A 19,526-nucleotide genomic window follows, 5' to 3' on the forward strand; every position below is an offset into this window, starting at 1 on the left:
TTGGCTAATAAAGGCAAGTATCCCGCATGCCTTCTAATAAGAAATAGGAGCAGGAGTAGATCAAACGGCCCCCCGAGCCTGCTCCACCAGTTAATACGATCTTGGCTGATCCGATCATGGACTCGGGTCCACTTTCCTACCCGCTCCCCATAACCCCTTATCAGTTAGGAAACTATCTCTGTCTTAAATTTATTCAATGGCCCAGCTTCCACAGCTCTCTGAGGCAGCAAATTCCATAGATCCACAACCTTCTGAAAAAAGAAATTTCTCCTCATCTCAGTTTTAAATGGGCGGTCCCTTATTCTAAGATTATGCCCCCTAATCCTAGTCTCCCCCATCAGTGGAAACATTCTCTCTGCATCCACCTTGTCAAGCCCCCTCATAATCTTATACGTTTCGATAAGATCACCTCTTAATCTTCTGAATTCCAATGAGTTCCTCATAAGTAAACCCTCTCATCTCCAGAATCAACCTAGTGAACCTTCTCTGAACTGCCTCCAAAGCAAGTATATTCTTTCGTAAATATGGAAAGCAAAACTGCACACAGTGTTCCAGGTTTGGCCTCACCAATACCCTGTATAACTGTAGCAAGACTTCCCTGCTTTTATACTCCATCCCCTTTGCAATAAAGGCCAAGATTCCATTAGACTTCATGATCACTTGCTGTACCTGCATGCTAACCTTTGGTGTTTCACGCACCAGGACCCCCAGGTCCCGCTGTACTGCGGCACTTTGCAATTTTTCTCCATATAAATAATAACTTGCTCTTTGATTTTTTTCTGCCAATGTGCATGACCTCACACTTTCCAACATTATACTCCATCTGCCAAATTTTTGCCCACTCACTTAGCCTGTCTATGTCCTTGTGCAGATGTTTTGTGTCCTCCTCACACATTGCTTTTCCTCCCATCTCTGTATCGTCAGCAAACTTGTCTATGTTACACTCAGTCCCTTCTTCCAAGTGGTTAATATAGATTGTAAATAGTTGGGGTCCCAGCACTGATCCTTGCGGCACCCCATTAGTCACTGATTGCCAACCCGAGAATGACCATTTATCCCGACTCTGTTTTCTGTTCGTTAGCCAATCCTCTATCCATGCTAATATATTACCCCCAACCCCGTGAACTTTTATCTTGTGTAGTAACCTTTTATGTGGCAACTTGTCAAATGCCTTCTGGAAGTCCAAATACACCACATCCACTGGTTCCCTTTATCCACCCTCTTTGTTACATCCTCACAGAATTCCAGCAATTTTGTCAAACATGACCTGCCCTTCATAAATCTATGCTGACTCTGCCTGACCGAATTATGCTTTTCCAAATGCCCTGCTACTGCTTCTTTAATAATGGACTCCAACATTTTCCCAACCACAATGTTTAGTCCCATTATCTTACTGAGTACCACCTCCTTAGTGATTGTGATTGTGTTACGTTCCTCCCCCCCCCCCCCATAGCCCCTTGACTATCCACTGTTGGGCTATTGTTAGTGTCCTCTACTGTAAAGACTGATACAAAATATTTGTTCAGAGTTTCTGCCATCTCCATGTTCCCCATTACTAATTCCTCGGTCTCGTCCTCTAAGGGACCAACATTTACTTTAGCCACTCGTTTCCTATTTATGGGGCCAAGTTTCCACCGACCCTTAGAACGGCGCATCTCCATGAGGTCCGCTGACTTTCTGGAACAAAAAGTGTGCCTAATCCTTACTGTGGTATTCTCCACGCTTATCAGGCCTCCTTTGGACTCAGCGCAGCACAGCAGAACCAGCAGGGGGCGGAGCCAGGTTCAGCGCGGGACCTCTGCACATGCGCGCTAGAGTGTGCGCGCATGTGCAGTAGCTCCTCGCCCCCAGATTCTGTGTGCGTATGCTGCAGGCTGTGTGGGAGGGGCCCGAAGCATGCTGCCCCTAGCCCTGGCTGAATGGGCTCCCCACCGCGACCTGCAAGGGAACAGACGGCAATGTCTGTCAGCGGAGACAGGAGATCCCGGGAACAGAAAGCCAAACAAGAAAGGGAGAAGAAGCTGGCAAAAGCGACCATCAAGAAGGAAGATGACTGAGGCCATCGAGTGTTCCTTGGGACCATCTTGGAGATGTTCGCGGGGGTGGGGATAGCAGGAAAGCAAAGAGATTGGGGGCAAGACGTGAGTAGGATGGGACCTGGGCAGGCTCGTATGTTTAACATTGCCCCCGCTTCCCCCCCCTCCCCCTTCTCCCCCCTCTTCTCCCTCCCCTCCTCCCCCTCTCCTCCTCCCCCCCCCTCTCTCCTGCCCCCATCCTCTCTCCTTCCCCTCCTTCCCTTTCCCCTCCTCGGTGGCCCGCTGTCTTCCGTTCACATAATGGTAGGACTTCTACTTTTTATTTGTTATTGATTGCTTATTACTTTGGTCTTGGTGCTTTAGGTGCATGGTTTCTTTTATTTTTTATATGTTAATTAATTGCTTATTACTTTTTGTGCTTTATTTCGTGCTTTGTAAGTCTTGGTGCTTTCCTTGTATTTTTTACTTGTTATTGAATGCTTATTTTTGTGCTTTTTTAGTGCTTGGTGCTTTAAATGTATTGCTTTGTTTAGTGCTTTGTGCTTTAAATGTACTTATGCTTCTTTAATGTTGTTGTGAAGGTGTTTAGTGCTTTGGAAAATCCTCTCACTTCTCTTCCCCCCACCACCCCCCCCCCCACCCCAATCTCTGGCTACCGGCGGCCTGATTTCTAAAGTGTCCGAAAGGTTTTTCTGAGCTTCCAAAAGTGGACACATACGCTGGCCTAAGTTAGTTTGGAGTAACTATTGGGTGTCTAAACTTGCTTAAATGGCCAAAACAGGTGTAAGTGGCTGGTAACGCCCTCCTTTGGAAAGAAAAACTGAACTAAAAAGAAACTGAACTAACTCACTGAAACTGGAGCAAACTAAATGTGGAGAGTTGCGATTTTTAAGATACTCCAAAAAAAACTAGTTGCTCCAAAAAAATAGGAGCAACTCCTGTGGAAACTTGGCCACTATATACCTATAGAAACTTTTGCTATCTGTTTTTATATCTTGTGCTAGTTTACTTTCATAGTCTACCTTCCCTTTCTTAATAATTCTTTTAGTCATTCTTTGCTGGCTTTTAAAAGCTTCACAATCTTCTGTCCTCCCACTAGTTTTGGCCACTTTGTATGCCCTTGTTTTTAATTGGATACCATCCTTTATTTCTTTAGTTAGCCACGGATGGCTATCTTTTCTCTTACCACCTTTCCTCCTCACTGGAATAGATTTTCCTTGAGAGTTGTGAAATATCTCCTTAAATGTACACGACTGTTCATCAACCATCCTACACTTTAATCTATTTTTCCAGTCCACTTTAGCCAACTCTGCCCTCATACCTTCATAGTCTCCTTTATTTAAGCTTAGTACGCTGGTTAGAGATCCAACTTTGTTACCTTCCATCTGAATTTGAAATTCAATCATGCTATGATCACTCATTCCAAGGGGATCCTTTACTAGGAGATTGTTTATTAATCCTGTCTCATTACACAGGACCAGATCTAAGATAGCCTGCCCCCTGGTTGGTTCCATTATATACTGCTCATACGCACTCTATGAACTCTTCCTCAAGGCTACCCTGACCAATTTGATTTGTCCAATCGATATGGAAGTTAAAATCACCCATGATTATTGCTGTTCCCTTTTTACAAGCCTCCAATATTATCTGGTTTATGCTCCGACCAGTGTTACTATTGTTAGGGGGCCTATAGACTACGCCCACCAGCGACTTTTCCCCCTTATTATTCCTTATCTCCACCCAAACTGTTTCAACATCCTGATCATTTCAGCCAATATCATTTCTCACTATTGTAGTGATTCCAACCTTTATCAACAGAGCTACCCCACCTCCTTTTCCTTTCTGTCTGTCCTTCCGGATTGTCAAATACCCCTGAATATTTAATTCCCAGTCCTGGTCACCTTGCAACCACGTCTCTGTAATGTCTATCAGATCATATCCATTTGTCTCTATTTGTGCCGTCAACTCATCTATTTTGTTACAAATACTACGTGCATTTAGACAAAGTGCCTTTAAATTTAACCACCTTATCGACCTGTCCTGCTACCTTCAAGGATCTGTGGACATGCACTCCAAGGTCCCTCTGTTCCTCTACACTCCTCAGTGTCCTCCCATTTATTGTGTATTCCCTTGCCTTGTTAGCCCTCCCCAAATGCACTACCTCACACTTCTCCGGATTGAATTCCATTTGCCACTGTTCTGCCCACCTGACCAGTTCATTGATATCTTCCTGCAGTCCGCAGGTTTCTTCTTCATTATCAACCACACGGCCAATTTTTGTATGATCTGCAAACTTCTTAATCATACACCCTACATTCAAATCTAAATCATTGATATAGTCTAAATCATTGATATCACTCTTTTTGTCACCCTTGAGCTAAGTTCCAGTCAGTACCAGGATGCATGTTTTTGTTCTTGGGATCTGGGCAACACTGGCAAGGCACCATTTCTTGCTCATTACTTGTTGCCCTGGGGCATTAAGAGTCAAATACATAGCATGGGACTGGAGTCACATATAGGTTTTATCAGGGAGAGGTGGTAAGTTCTCTTCCGGAAGGATATTTGTGAGCCAGTTGAGCCATCCAAAGCTTCACTTTAAATTTTCTAGAGGTTGCGTCAATACGATCATCCACAATAAGTTCATGGATGGCAAGTGATCAATACTTTCAATATTTATCTCCAAGAGTGGTTCTTTTACAGATCCTCAGATACTCTAGTCCTTCCTCTGAAAACCTGTGCAAAATATTTATTAAGCATTTCCGCTTTCCCTTCACGCTCCAATATAAAATAATCTCCTTCATCTCTAAGTGGTCCCACACCTTATTTGACCATTCTTTTACTTTTTATGAGGTTATAAAAGCTCCTATTATTTTATTAATCCTCTTGCCCTTCCTGATCTATGTTGTTGCTTCCTTTTTATGTCTTTTAATCATGTATTATTCTTTCCCTACATTTATCATATGCCTTTTAATTTAAATCTCATTTTTGCCCTAACCTATAGTTACCCATGGAACTCCTGTTTTTTACTTAAGGGCTGCTTTACTAAAGAAAGAACTTGCATTTATATAGCACCTTTCACAACCACAGGACATCCCAAAGTGTAGCAGCTAATTTACACACAGCACCATCCCACAAACAGCAATGAGATAAATGATCAGATAATCTGTTTTGATAGTTGAGGGATAAATATTGCCCAGGGCACTGGGAGAACTTTTCTGCTCTTCTTTGAATAGTGCCATGGGATCTTTCACATCCACCCGAGAGGGCAGATGTCGCCTTGGTTTCACACCTCCTCTAAAAGATGGAGCCTCTAACAGTGCAGCGTTCCTTCAGTGTCAACCTAGATTATGCAGTCAAGTCTCTGGAGTGGGGCTTGAACCTTCTGACTCAGAAGCTGAGCCAAAGCTGATATTGCGAAAACTGCGATTCCGCATTATAAATGGTACATGTGGCCTCACTGGCCCTTGAGCTATATTATTAGCATTAACTATATTTCAATAATACTCTGCAGTAGCTTTGTCCTCAAGTCTGAAAATTAACACTTTTGGTATAACATATTTTTTTTTAAACTCAATTGATTAAAAAAGTTGAAAGGTAGCTGGCCTCCTTACTGGGCTGCTCGCTTCCAAAGGTGGGCACTGGGAACCATGCTTCCAGCTACCGTTACCACCAGCACTTCCACGCTGCTCATTACTTTCATTAAGCAGCAGCATGAGGTGGCACTACTAGTGGGAATTGATTTAACCTGCACTTTTATCCATCTGCTATTTTCAATGTAAACCTATTCACTACTTCTCTGGTGCTCTCCTACCTTCAGGTCATCTATTTACCCTGATTTGTTACTGAGAACCAGATATAATACCTTGTTGGTCATTACTCTTAACTCTTCCATTACTGCTCAGTATTTGTGTTCTCATGTGAAGCACTTGAGTGGTTTACTATGTTAAGGGTGCTATTTAATGCACCATCTTGGTCCCAAACAAAGTTTACTGTTCTATAGGAATAATTGGCAAAACAAATAGATAAAATACTTACTTCAAAACTTTCTTTTCTCTTGATCCTATTGCTTTTTGCTTCTTTGCTGTTTCAATGGTTAAGGATGCCTATATGACCGTTAATTAGAAAAAAAGTCAATATTTTATTCAAAAATCCAAGTAAGTAATTGAAAACTCAAAATAACAATTGGGTGACAATATTTATCCTTTGAGTTCCTCCTATGGCCCTCTACTAAATCCTATAACAAAGTTGTATATTTTAAACTTCGGCTGTAGGCACTGAGGCAAGACCAACCGTAAGACGACACCTATATTCCCTGAATCTGAGTGTTGTTGTCTCTAGCATTTCTTAGTGATGCAGTATACAAATCAAGCAGTAAGCTACTCGGGATGGTGGTGGTGGGCAGTGGGGTGGGGGGGGGGGGGGTGTGTAGATATTCAATTTTTACCTGGATACAATTAAATAAAGTTTTTTTACAAAATGAGTCTTTTGAACACCAAAGAGGGTTGAGCTACTTTACGATGTATACAATGACATATTCATTTATAGTTCACGGATAAAACTCATCATAGGTGTTTTAAATAAAATTATCCATTTTATAGATCATCCTGATTTTTATTCGTTTATAAAAGTAAAAGCTGGAAGATCAAAATTTAATACTCGAGGGTAAATTTTACAAGGCCCTGCACTACTTGCGGAACCTTACATGTCTGGTCCCTCATTGAAACACCTGTGAACTCATCCCTTTTTGGTGTGGAAGTGGGTCATCCTCGATAGGAGGAGCTGCCTAATACTACATGCAGCAAGTTCATATCAGAAAACCACAGGAGAATGGGGCTGTTTGCAATTTTCAATCGACAGAAAATACAAGCAGTTTTTCTACATCCACAATTTTCTGATGTGCACTGCCTGGATGAGGGCCTGCCCCAGTTGGCATAACCATTTGAACAATAACTCAATTTAAACCCAAATTACATAATGGGATATTAGTGTTCCAGCACAATATGCTGGCTATTAACTAGGAAGCAGGAGAGGGTGCTGGATCGAGGTCAGGGAACCTGGAAAATCGGGTCTCCCTCAGGCCCTGCCGAATTTAACGGGAGGACTTGATTAAAATTTTTTGTCTCCGATTCCTGGCCGCAGCCAGCCAGATTGAGAGGCTGGTTAGCTATCGGGCGGGTAGACCTTCGGCGCCTGGTCGCAGCCGGGGAACGGAGCGAGAGAGTGAGGAAGAGTGAGTCGTGAGCCGGGCAATATCGTGGAGGCTGGAGCAGGGGGAAGAAGCTCATGAGCCGGTGGAGATCGGAGAGTGGGGTGATCGGAGTCCGGAGCCACAAGGAAGATTGGAGGTCAGAGCAGGGAGGAGATCAGCAGGATTGAGGTATGAGATTGGAGGCCTCTTGCAGGAGATCAGAAAGGTCCAGGGTGGGGTTGTCCGATAGTGGGTGATGGGTGATGCAGGTAAGCTGGATCCAGCAGGTAAGCGGAAAGGCACTTACCTCCTGGATCCAGCAATCCTCACCTTTTAGCCACCGGGTTAAAATTAAAAATGCTGGTTAAATGTGAGGCTCTCAGCTTCATTATAATATTTAAATTACCAACGTGCCTCCTGCAAGCGGATTTGTTGCCCGCTCCCTGATCCACCTCCATTAATACCGGCTGGGGGCGGGATTCAGATTTTTAACATTTTAACATCCCATTCGACCCCAACCTACCTGTTTTTGGGGGTGAAGAATCCCCCCAATATGTTTTTCTGAAAATATTCAATTTGCTGTTTTGGCAAGACTTAACGCATTTATTTTAAACTAGTTAATACCTCTGCTAAAGTAACAGCGAGCGAATTTCAAATGAATAGCTTACGTATTTGTATCCTAGTATTGCACTAGATGCTGCTGCATTTACATTCAAATGTAAATTAAAGTACAATTTTCCTTCAGATATAATCTCACCACCCCTCCCTTTTACAATTTAATTAGTACAGTATTGATTTTATGTTCTGTTCGTACGACTTGTTTACTCCAATATAACGGCCCAAAATTTCTTCGAAGCTGTTCCTGCTCCAACGCCAAAACTTCATCTGAATTGTGACACAAACCCCGTTTACTCGTGTCAACCGGGCTTCTGTTACACTTCTACTGAAATTACAGCAGTGGAGCAAAAGCCACTCTGAGGTAATTCCAGAATAAAGGCCTGCAATTTGCAGTTGGAGGCGTACTTAAGGGGTACGCCTCCAACCCGATTTTTTTTAAGTCAGGCTCCCAGACTTCGGAGACTTCAGGTCTTGGGTCTGCAGGCATAAATCTGCATAAATGCCCACAGATTTCAGGGATGCAGGCGGTTCGGGAGCATCCCTGGGATCACATGGGCCAGGTCCTCCAATCAGAAAGGAGGATTCCTAATATGTTTATGCGAATTCAAATTTCTGAACGGAATCCCCATAAGCATATGAGGAATTCCCAAATAATTTATACAACTGGAATAAAAATAAGTGTTCCTATTTTCAAATTTAATTAAAAGTCCCTTCAAAAAAGCATATACAGTACAATAAAAAGTTAATTTTGAAAAATAATTTTAATCTGGATCAAAATTTACATAAACGAATTTTAAATATTTGTGCATGAATTTTTATCTTTAACTTTTTAATTTAAGGTTTATATTAACCTTTATGCTGGTGAAAGCAGGCCCTACGCCTGCTTTCGCCAGGTGTAAGGGTTTAGTGGGCATTTGCTGGGCAGTAGTTGGGCAAATAGCCCCAACTCTGCACCAGCGAAGTGATTTTTGGGTCGGTGCGGTAGATCTGTCAAGGCGAACCTTGATAGATCGCAAGTTCCGGGTTTTCGCACATGCACAGCGCATGCGGAAACCCGGAACTTGCGGGGTGTTTCTGAAGGCTTACGATGGCGGACGCACAGGAGCGCAAAATCCGGGCCAATGTTTCTACTATTGTTAGAGATTCCCATTATTAAAATCTACCGCACCACATCATAGTAAACTTATTAGGGCCGAAATTCTGGAGCGCCCCGTTTGGGGATGGTAACCTTTCCGAGGCCGGATAGTCTGTGCCTGGCGCAGAAGTCCCGCCCCACAAGCGAGATTGGGGTTACCGCCCCTCACAGAAAGTGGAGCGCAATATCGCGCGCTCCATTTCCTTTCGGGGCAGGATCGGGGGCATTAGGCGGGCGCATTGCAGAGCGTTACCCGGGCGCATTGCGGAGCACTACACGTCCGCTCCATGTAGCACTTACTCATTTCAAGTTCCCTCCCCTTCCGTTACACTGCGAGCCCTGCAGGCCTTTTAATGGGCTTCCTGTTAGCCACCAGGCATGTATAGTGCCATGGCTACACGATTTTGGCACGAACCCCGCGAAATCGGAGGACAATGACCCGATCGGTGAGGCGGATAAAAAAAAATGCTGGTGCGCAGCGCAACACCTCTTTAACTTTCGCCCCGCGATCGGTGTGCGGCATGGTTCAAGACCCACGAGGCTGGTGCTGGCATCGCCCCCTGCAGCCTCGCAGAGTGCTACCTAATTGCCGCCACGGGCGAAAAGGGGTCACCGCGCATGGTGATGACATCATCGGCCGAGGCGGAGCAGCCTGGGCTGCTACCAGTGGGTGTGCGGCACTTCCGGTTCTGCGCCTCCGCTAACTCCTGCGCAATTTCATGGGAGCCAGTAGCGGCCCCCCTGCCTCCCCCTGGGCAAAAACACTTTTGCAACCTTTTAGCGCCCCCCAAGAGGTGCTAATGGGAGGCGCACAACAGGGGAATTTCATCCCCAATATATTGTGGTACAGAAATCCTACTGCATTTCTTGGAGAGGTAATGCAAGGCATAATCTCACAAAATGTAAGGCACTGAGGCTGTACAGGTGTGTTCTTTACAATGAAACTGTTTTGCTGCTCATAAAATAATTTGCACTCCAAAACCACAGAAAACTTACTTCACTGCTGTAATCCCAATTGTTATACCATTCTATTCTTGGATAGGAATGAGGGAGAATACCAATTGCACAGCACATAAGCAAGCAAGAACTCTTATACACTGTACTGCATATGTGGACTGAATATTGATGATTTTAGAAATAGTTCATCCTAAATAAATCACTATCTCTTTAATCCTAGAATCATGCAATACAATATGTGAATATTGAATAATGGCAGCCTTTTAAATTTTTACTCGTGCCTCTTACCAGTTACAATGATTTAATGTCCCCAAGTTGATGGAGGGTGTGCGCTGTGAGTTGTTTTTTTTCACTGTTCAGCTGCAATTAATTTTGCACCACAATTACTGCAAATGCGAGTTGATAACGCAACGAGGTCAACAGGGCATCTGGGACCTTGATGAATGACAGGATCAATAGTCTACCTCCTTAACCAATGAAATTTAAGTCAGCCATGGAGGGTTGTCTCGGCTCTAAACTTTCATTGCCAGATATGCCACCTTGGAGTCAAGTCAACTCAATGCCAAAAAGACTTTGCTTACCATCCCAACAAGGAGGATAGCAGGTAGCTGGGACTCCGGGGTAGCATAAATCTCCAGCATAACTCACCAAAAAAGGTGTGTGTTCACTGCCATTGTCTTTTTGACCGCATCTTGGACACGCACTACAGCCCATTGAATGGTGGGTCCAACAGCAACTGCTTGAATCTGTGCAAATTAATCATTTTCTCATATGCAGCCTTCAGGTAATGCCTTCCAGCAGCTGTTATTCCATGTCTCAGACTATCCTCCTCAACTTTGTGTCAGACATTCACCTTCAACATAGTGGAACTATAAGTGAACACAATCCAGTCCAATACCATATATCAGGCTTATTTGTCACCAGCTTCTTCTTCAGCTCTTGCAAAAAAATTTGCCTTCAGTGTACTCGGTGACAAGTCAGTGTAAGCTGGAGCACTACCTCTCAGTGAACGTATCCCCTTTTGCCAGAAATCCCCCTCAGAGTTTTATCCTGGATCTCACATATACTGAAGAACTTCTGCTGCTGTATCCCTAGGACAGTGTTGTCAACACATTAGCCACTAGTCACATGTGGCTAATTCAGAATCCAGATGTGCATAATTGCACTTCTAATCAGTAAATAAAAATGAATAATCGCCGCATTTGTTGGGCAAGTGATCTCAATAGTCATAATTTGCACAGCATATGTATAACTAGTGGGATGCCGCAGGGATCAGTGCTGGGACCCCAACTACTTACAATCTATATTAACGACTTGGAGAAGGGACTGAGTGTAACGTAGCCAAGTTTGCTGACGGGATGAAAATCAATGTGTGATGAGGACACACAAAATCTGCAAAAGGACATAGACAGGCTAAGTGAGTGGGCAAAAATTTGGCAGATGAAGTATAATGTTGGAAAGTGTGAGGTCATGCACTTTGGCAGAAAAAAAAATCAAAGAGCAAGTTATTATTTAAATGGAGAAAGATTGCAAAGTGTCGCGGTACAGCGGGACCTGGGGGTACTTGTGCATGAAACACAAAAGGTTAGTATGCAGGTACAGCAAGTGATCAGGAAGGCCAATGGAATCTTGGCTTTTATTGCAAAGGGGATGGAGTATAAAAGCAGGGAACTCTTGCTGCAGTTGTACAGGGTATTGGTGAGGCCACACCTGGAATACTGCGTGGAGTTTTGGTTTCCATATTTACAAAAGGATATACTTGCTTTGGAGGCAGTTCAGAGAAGGATCACAAGGTTGATTCCGGAGATGACTTATGAGGAAAGGTTGAGTAGGTTGGGCCTCTACACATTGGAATTCAGAAGAATGAGAGGTGATCTTATCGAAACATATAAGATTATGAGGGGGCTTGACGAGGTGGATGCAGAGAGGATATTTCCACTGATGGGGGAGACTAGAACTAGAGGGCATGATCTTAGAATAAGGGACTGCCCATTTAAAACTGTGATGAGGAGAAATTTCTTCTGAGGGTTGTGGATCTGTGGAATTCACTGCCTCAGAGAGCTGTGGAAGCTGGGACATTGAACAAATTTAAGACAGAAATAGACAGTTTCTTAAATGATATGGGGTTATGGGGTTATGGGGAGCGGGCAAGGAAGTGGAGCTGTGTCCATGATCAGATCAGCTATAATCTTATTGAATGGCGATGCAGGATCAAGGGGCCGTATGGTCTACTCCTGCTCCTATTTCTTATGTTCTTATGTGTACTTTAACCTTTTTGTATGTTTTTGGTTAAATGGTAAGATGAAAAGCAGAGTGTGAAAGTGTTTTTTGATCATTGTGAGTGCTTTAATTCCTTAATTACTGATTGATGATTGATGCTTGTTAAGTAAATATACACGGGAAGTGCATTAACCAGTGTTGTGTGAGTGCAAGGCGCTTCCCACTAAAATTAGTACCTGTGGCTAAATTGGTGCCACCATAGCCACACCTGTGGCTAGTCAGTATTTCTATTGGATAGCATTGGCCGAGGAATTCTGAACACTTACGAAGAACTGTTTAGAACTAATCTAATACTTAATAAGCTTAAACTGAATTGGAACTTTACAGTTATTGAACTCATTTCCCAACCCTTCACTTTTTTTTTAGGTTAACCTTTTTAGATGATTCATGTACTTGAAACTTGCCCATACCACTTTAAAAAGTAGTGTGGCGTGAGTTTGAATTATTAGTTAAAAAGGATAAAAAGACTTGCATTTATACAGCGCCTTTCATGGCCACCAGACATCTCAAAGCGCTTTACAGCCAATGAAGTACTTTTGGAGAGTAGTCACTATTGTAATGTAGGAAATGCGGCAGGCATTTTGTGCACAAGCAAGCTCCCACAAAAAGCAATGTGATAATGACCAGATAATCTGTTTTTTTTGTTATGTTGATTGAGATATAAATATTGGCGGGGACACTGGGGATAACTCCCCTGCTCTTCATCGAAATAGTGCCATGGGATCATTTACCTACACTTTAGGGAGCAATCAGGACCTTGGTTTAACGTCTCATCCGAAAGACGGCACCTCTGACAGTGCAACACTCCCTCAGCATTGCACTGGAGTGTCAGCCTAGATTTCTTTTTGTACTCAAGTGGGACTCAGAGGCTAGAATGCTACCCACTGAGCCACAGTTGATACTGCAGTTGCAGTTGATAAGATGGTTGCAGTTGATTGATTATGATGTTGTCATTATACATTATTTAATCATCTCGATCTTACAAAATCATACATAAAGTGTCAGAAACATTAAAAACAATTTTCACAGTAGATACGTTTTTGAATTGCAATGTTCTGAAACCTTTCCAGAATTAAACAATTATGTCTCCTCAGCATTTACTTTGGTACTGTCAAGTATCCAGACATGTTTACGGCTTGTACTATTACATATGATGTGCCACCAGAGGGCACTACTATGGGAAACTTGTACACCAGCTGTATGGTCACTAAGGTGTGCCACAAGAGAGCACTGCAGTGGGAGATTTGTAGGCTATCTGTACAGGTGTACCAGGCCTAGTAGAAAAGACAGGCCACCATTTGTGATGATCACTCTGGAGTTATATTAAATGGACTAAAGTCACTACAGTTCAAGTGCAATACATTGCCTTGTGGAGTCATTATCAGAGCATCTAAAGACATGACAATTGGTGACGAGATTACGGACTTTCACACGAAAATGGGTAGCCTTGGTACGTTGCAGCAATTCGCCGATGGTGATGATTGGGACACCTTTGCGGAGAGGCTTGACCATTTCTTCACAGCAAACGACCTGGCAGGCAATGATCCAGCCACACTGGCTGATAAGCGTAGAGCTATCCTGCTCACCAGTTGTGGGCCCACCGTCTATGGTCTCGTCAGGGACTTACTGGCACCAGCGAAGACAACGACCAAGACGTACGAGGAGCTTGTAATGCTGATCCAAGGACAACTCAAGCCCAAAGAGAGCATCCTCACAGCCAGACACCGGTTTTATACCCACCCACGGCCCGAAGGCCAGGAGATCGCGAAATATGCTGCAGACCTCAGGAGGCTGGCGGCACCATGTGATTTCGGCTAACACCTCACTAAAACACTGCGGGATATTTTTGTCATCGGAATCGGCCACGAGGGCCTTCTTCACAGGCTACTATCTGTGGATACCACAGTCACACTGCAGAAGGCCATCACCATGAGCCAAGCATTCATGACCTCGACCTGCGGCTCTAGGCAGATGACTCATCCTCAGGACTCAAATCCGGCAAGTACTGTACACAGAATGGTACCTTTTAGAAGCAGGACTGTAGAACGTGAATCTCTTCAGGGGAGAGAGAACAGACCCCCGAGTCCCTTAACTCAGAGTCCGCCGAGGGGGGCTAATCGAGTAGCACCATGCTGGCGTTGCGGAGGGAATCACAGGGTTCACCAGTGCCGTTTTAAGGACTATGTGTGTAAAGGCTGCAGCCCAAAGGGCCACCTCCATCGAATGGGTAAAAGAAATATGACTCACTGTGTTGATGAAGAGTCTGCAGATGGCCATGAATCCAACGCGGATTATGAAGAGATGGTCAGAAAGGCAGCTCAGCCCCACAATGAGGTGTATGGTATGTTTACCTGCACCACAGAATGTTCCCCATTGAGGATGAAAGTCAAGATAAACGGCGTTCCAGTCTTCATGGAAGTGGACACGGGGGCGAGCCAGTCAGTAATGAATCAAGAAGCCTTTGAGAGACTATGGGACAATCAAGCTGAATGACCCAAGTTGGTTCCGGTTCAGGCAAAGCTGCGCACCTACATCAATGAACTTATCCCAGTCCTTACTATACAGTACAAATGCACAAGAGGCCTATACTAGAGAGAAGGTCACTCTGTGACCAGTAACCTTTATTTGCCAGCACTGACGTGATGAAGGTGGGTGGAGCTTCCTCTTTTATACCTGAAAGTCCAGGTTAGGAATTTCTCCCACAAGTTCACCACCTAGTGGTCAGTGTTCTCATGGTATACAACTTAGGCCAGTTTATACATGGACAACAATGACAGTTGAATACATGGCATCACCTCCCCGCCAAAGTCTTATTGGGATCACAGGTTAAGTCTCTCTGGTGGTTTACGCTCCCTTGTAGAGCGCCTGAGTTGGGGCTCCGCTTGTTGGGCGCTGGCCTGAGTGTCTGCTGTTTGCGGTGCCTCAGGCCTGTCCGGACTGCCCAGAGTGACTGGGCTCTCCTCCAATTGATTCCGGTGTTCGGTCACCTGTGGTGGAGTGAACTCTACATCGTGTTCTTCCTCTGCTTCTTCTATGGGGTTGCTGAACCTCCTTTTTGTTTGATCCACGTGTTTGCGGCAGATTTGTCCATTGGTAAGTTTAACTACCAGAATCCTACTCCCCTCTTTGGCAATCACAGTGCCTGCGAGCCATTTGGGCCCTGCAGAGTAGTTGAGGACAAAGACAGGGTCATTGACATCAATACATCGCGCCCTCGCATTCCCGTCATTGTAGTCACATTGTGACTGGCATCTGCTCTCAACAATTTCTTTCATGGCGGGGTGTATGAGGGATAACCTGGTTTTGAGCGTCCTTTTCATTAGCAGCTCTGTGGGTGGAACCCCTGTGAGCGAGTGTGGTCGGGATCTATTGGCCAACAGGAGGCGTGATAAGCGGCTTTGTAGGGAGCCCCCTTGGATTCTGAGCATCCCCTGTTTGATTATCTGCACTGCTCGTTCTGCCTGGCCGTTTGAGGCCGGCTTGAACGGTGCCGTTCTGACATGGTTGATACCATTTCCTGCCATGAAGTCCTGAAACTCAATGCTTGTAAAGCACAGGCCATTGTCGCTGACCAAGACGTCCGGTAGACCATGGGCGGCGAACATTGCCCGTAGACTTTCTACCGTGGCAGAGGATGTGCTTGAATTGAGAATGTCACACTCGATCCATTTGGAGTAGGCGTCTACTACAACCAAAAAAATTTTTCCCATGAAAGGACCTGCGTAGTCCACATGGATGCGTGACCATGGCTTGGCGGGCCAGAACCAGGGGCTAAGGAAAGCTTCCCTGGGCGCATTGCCCAGCTGGGCACACGTGTTGCACTTGCGAACACAAAGTTCCAGGTCTGCATCAATCTCTGGCCACCAAACGTGTGACCTGGCAATTGTCTTCACCATGACAATGCCCGGGTGCTCATTGTGGAGTTCTCAGATGCACGTCTCCCTATCCACCTGGGGCATGACTACTCGGTTTCCCCATAGTAGGCAATCGGCCTGAATCGAGAGTTCATCCTAGAGCCTGTGAAATGGTTTGAATTCCTCAGGGCATGCCCCGTACGTGGCTACCCAGTCCCCATTAAGGACACATTTCTTGACTAAAGACAGTTGCGGGTCTCTATTTGTCCAGACTTTGATCTGACGGGCTGTCACGGGCGAGCCTTTGCTTTCGAAAGCTTCAACAGCCATGACCATCTCAGCAGCATGCTCGGTTGCCCCCTCGGTGGTGGCTAGTGGGAGCCTGCTGAGTGCATTGCCGCAGTTTTCAGTGTCCGGTCTGTGCCGAATTGTATAGTCATAGGCGGCTAATGTGAGTGCCCACCTCTGTATGTGGGCTGACGCATTTGCATTTATGGCCTTGTTGTCGGCCAAAAGGGTCGTTAGGGGTTTGTGATCTGTCTCCAGCTCAAATTTCCTGCCAAACAGGTACTGGTGCATTTTTTTTTACTGCATATACACATACAAGCGCTTCCTTTTCTACCATCCCGTAGCACCTTTCTGCCTGGGACAGACTTCTGGAGGCATAAGCTACCGGCTGTAACTGACCCTTGGAATTAACATGCTGCAACACACACCCGATCCCATAGGATGAGGCATTGCACGTTAAAACAAGTTTCTTACATGGGTCATATAGCGTTAACAGATTGTTGGAGCATAACAAATTGCGTGCTCTATCAAAAGCCCTTTCCTGGCTGTCCCCACAGACCCATTCGCAACCTTTGCGTAGGAGCACGTGTAGCGGCTCTAACAGCGTGCTCAATTTGGGAAGAAAGTTACCAAAATAGTTCAGAAGCCCCAGGAACGAACGCAGCTCCATTGTGTTACGGGGTCTGGGTGCTCTCTAGATCGCTTCCGTTTTGGACGCAGTAGGTCTGATCCAGTCTGCTGCTACCCTCATCCCCAGGAATTCTACCTCTGGAGCTAGGAAGACGCATTTCGCCTTTTTCAGTCGCAGACCCACCCAGTCCAGTCTGCGTAGCACCTCCTCCAGGTTGTGGAGGTGTTCTTCAGTATCGCATCCCGTGATGAGGATGTCGTCTTGGAAAACCACCGTCCTTGGAATCGACTTGAGGAGGCTTTCCATATTTCATTGAAAAATCGCGGCGGCCGAGCGAATCCCGAACGGACATCTGTTGTACTCAAACAATCCCTTGTGTGTCGTGATGGTGGTCAGCTTCTTCGACTCACTCGCCAGCTCCTGGGTCATGTAAGCTGAGGTCAGGTCCAATTTTGAAAAAAGTTTGCCAACGGATAGCGTCGCAAAGAGGTCCTCCGCTCTCGGTAGCGGGTACTGGTCTTGGAGTGACACCCAATTGATGGTGGCCTTGTAATCACCAGATATCATGATCGACCCATCCACCTTGAGCACCGGCACAATCGGGTTCACCCAGTCACTGAATTCGACTGGCGAGATGATGCCTTCCCTCAGCAGACGGTCCAATTCGCCTTCTATCTTTTCCCGCATCACGTACGGCACCGCTCTGGCCTTGTGGTGTACTGGCCTGGCGTCCGGGTTTATGTGAATCACTACCTTGGTCCCCATGAAAGTGCCAATGCCGGGTTGAAATAGTGAGTCAAATTTGTCCAGGACCTGTGAGCATGATATTCGCTCCACAGAAGAAATTGCATTGACATCGCCCCATTTCCAATTCATGACTGCAAGCCAACTCCTCCCCAGCAGTGCAGGACCATCCCCCAGAACAATACAGAGTGGCAGCCTGTTCTCCGAATCTTTGTGGGTCACGACTACCGTGGTGCTGCCTAGCACCGGAATGATCTCCTTTGTATATGTCCATAGCTGTGCGTCAATCGGCAATAATTTTGACCTCCTGGCCTTGGACGCCCACAACTTGTCGAACTGTTTGATACTCATCAGGGACTGGCTAGCCCCCGTGTCTAGCTCCATTGATACTGGGATGCCATTGAGGAGCACTTTCATCATTATCAGTGGCGTCCTGGTATATGAACTGTATATGTGCTCCACATGAACTCATTGAACTTCAGCTTCCAGCGATTTCCCCCAGTGTCCATTTGCCTCATAGGGCTTACATCGGGCCAGTCCTCCTCGTACATCAACCTGGCTGCAGGCTTTCTGCACATACGTGCCAAGTGACGGCTGATGTTGCAATTTCTGCAGGTATATTGCTGATACCTGCAAGCTCTGGCTGTGTGTTTGCCTCCACATCTCCAATATGAGCCGTTGTTGGAAACAAAAGGTCCATTACCATTCGATCGTCTCTGACTGTCCCTGTAACTGTCCTTAAGCGCACCATTGACAGGTGTTGATGGCCCCATTACTGGCCGCATTGTCCCTTGCGATGGCATGAATCGTCGTTCAGCTAGCCATTGCCTCTGTTGAATTCCCCCTTTGGGTTCGACTACATGCTCGGGCATGTCCGATTGCCCCTGTCTGCCTGGAGAACTGTGTGCCGCGTTAACAATGTTGACTCCCTGTCCATTTGCTACATTTAAACCAAGATTTTTGTCAAACATCATTCTGGTCTCTTCCTCCCCTGAGATAAATATCTGGGCCATCAAAGCCGCCGTTTCCAGGATCAAGTCTTTGGTCTCAATCAGTTTCCTGAAAACCCCAGCGTGCCCGATGCCCTCAATAAAAAAGTCTCGCAGCATCTCCGCTCTGCATGCATCTGGGAACTTACATAGGCTTGCCAGTCACCGGAGGTCTGCCATGAAGTTTGGAATGCTTTGCCCTTCTTGCCGCCGATGCATGTAAAACCGGTGTCTTGCCATGTGCATGCTGCTCGCCGGTTTAAAGTGTTCCCCGATCAACTTACTGAGCTCTTCAAAATTCTTGTCCGCCGGCTTCTCTGGCGCTAGAAGGTCCTTCATCAGGGAGTACGTCCTGGATCCACAAACCGTCAGGAGATGAGCCCTGCGTTTGTCGGCCGAATCCTGTCCCAGCCATTCTTTAATGACGAAACTTTGCTGTAGTGTCTCAATAAAATCGTCCCAATCATCACCAACACAGTACCTCTCGTCTGTGCTGCTAGTGGCCATGCTCGTGTAGTTTAAATCCCAGTTTCTCGTCGCCAATAATATGTCCTTACCATACAGTACAAATGCACACGAGGCCCATACTAGAGAGAAGGTCACTCTGTGACCAGTAACCTTTATTTTCCAGCACTGAAGTGATGAAGGTGGGTGGAGCTTCCCCTTTTATACCTGACAGTCCAGGTTAGGAGTGTCTCCCACAAGTTCACCACCTAGTGGTCAGTGTTCTCACAGTGTACAAGTTAGGTCAGTTGATACATGGATTACAATGACAGTTGAATACATGACAGTTGGTAGTGCGGATG

General features: G+C 45.5%; 1 protein-coding gene across 1 annotated transcript in view; it reads right to left on the bottom strand.

Moving 5' to 3' along the window:
* The window catches only part of ccdc169 (coiled-coil domain containing 169), a 140,445-nt gene that overhangs the window by 17,221 nt on the left and 103,698 nt on the right, over nucleotides 1-19,526 (bottom strand). Inside the window, exon 7 of the mRNA XM_070892348.1 lies at nucleotides 6,072-6,139. Coding sequence (XP_070748449.1) covers nucleotides 6,072-6,139 — 68 coding nt within the window. The remainder of the gene's footprint in view (nucleotides 1-6,071; nucleotides 6,140-19,526) is intronic.

Source organism: Pristiophorus japonicus, chromosome 10 (genome assembly GCF_044704955.1).
Source record: "Pristiophorus japonicus isolate sPriJap1 chromosome 10, sPriJap1.hap1, whole genome shotgun sequence".
In the NCBI taxonomy this organism is placed as follows: domain Eukaryota; kingdom Metazoa; phylum Chordata; class Chondrichthyes; family Pristiophoridae; genus Pristiophorus; species Pristiophorus japonicus.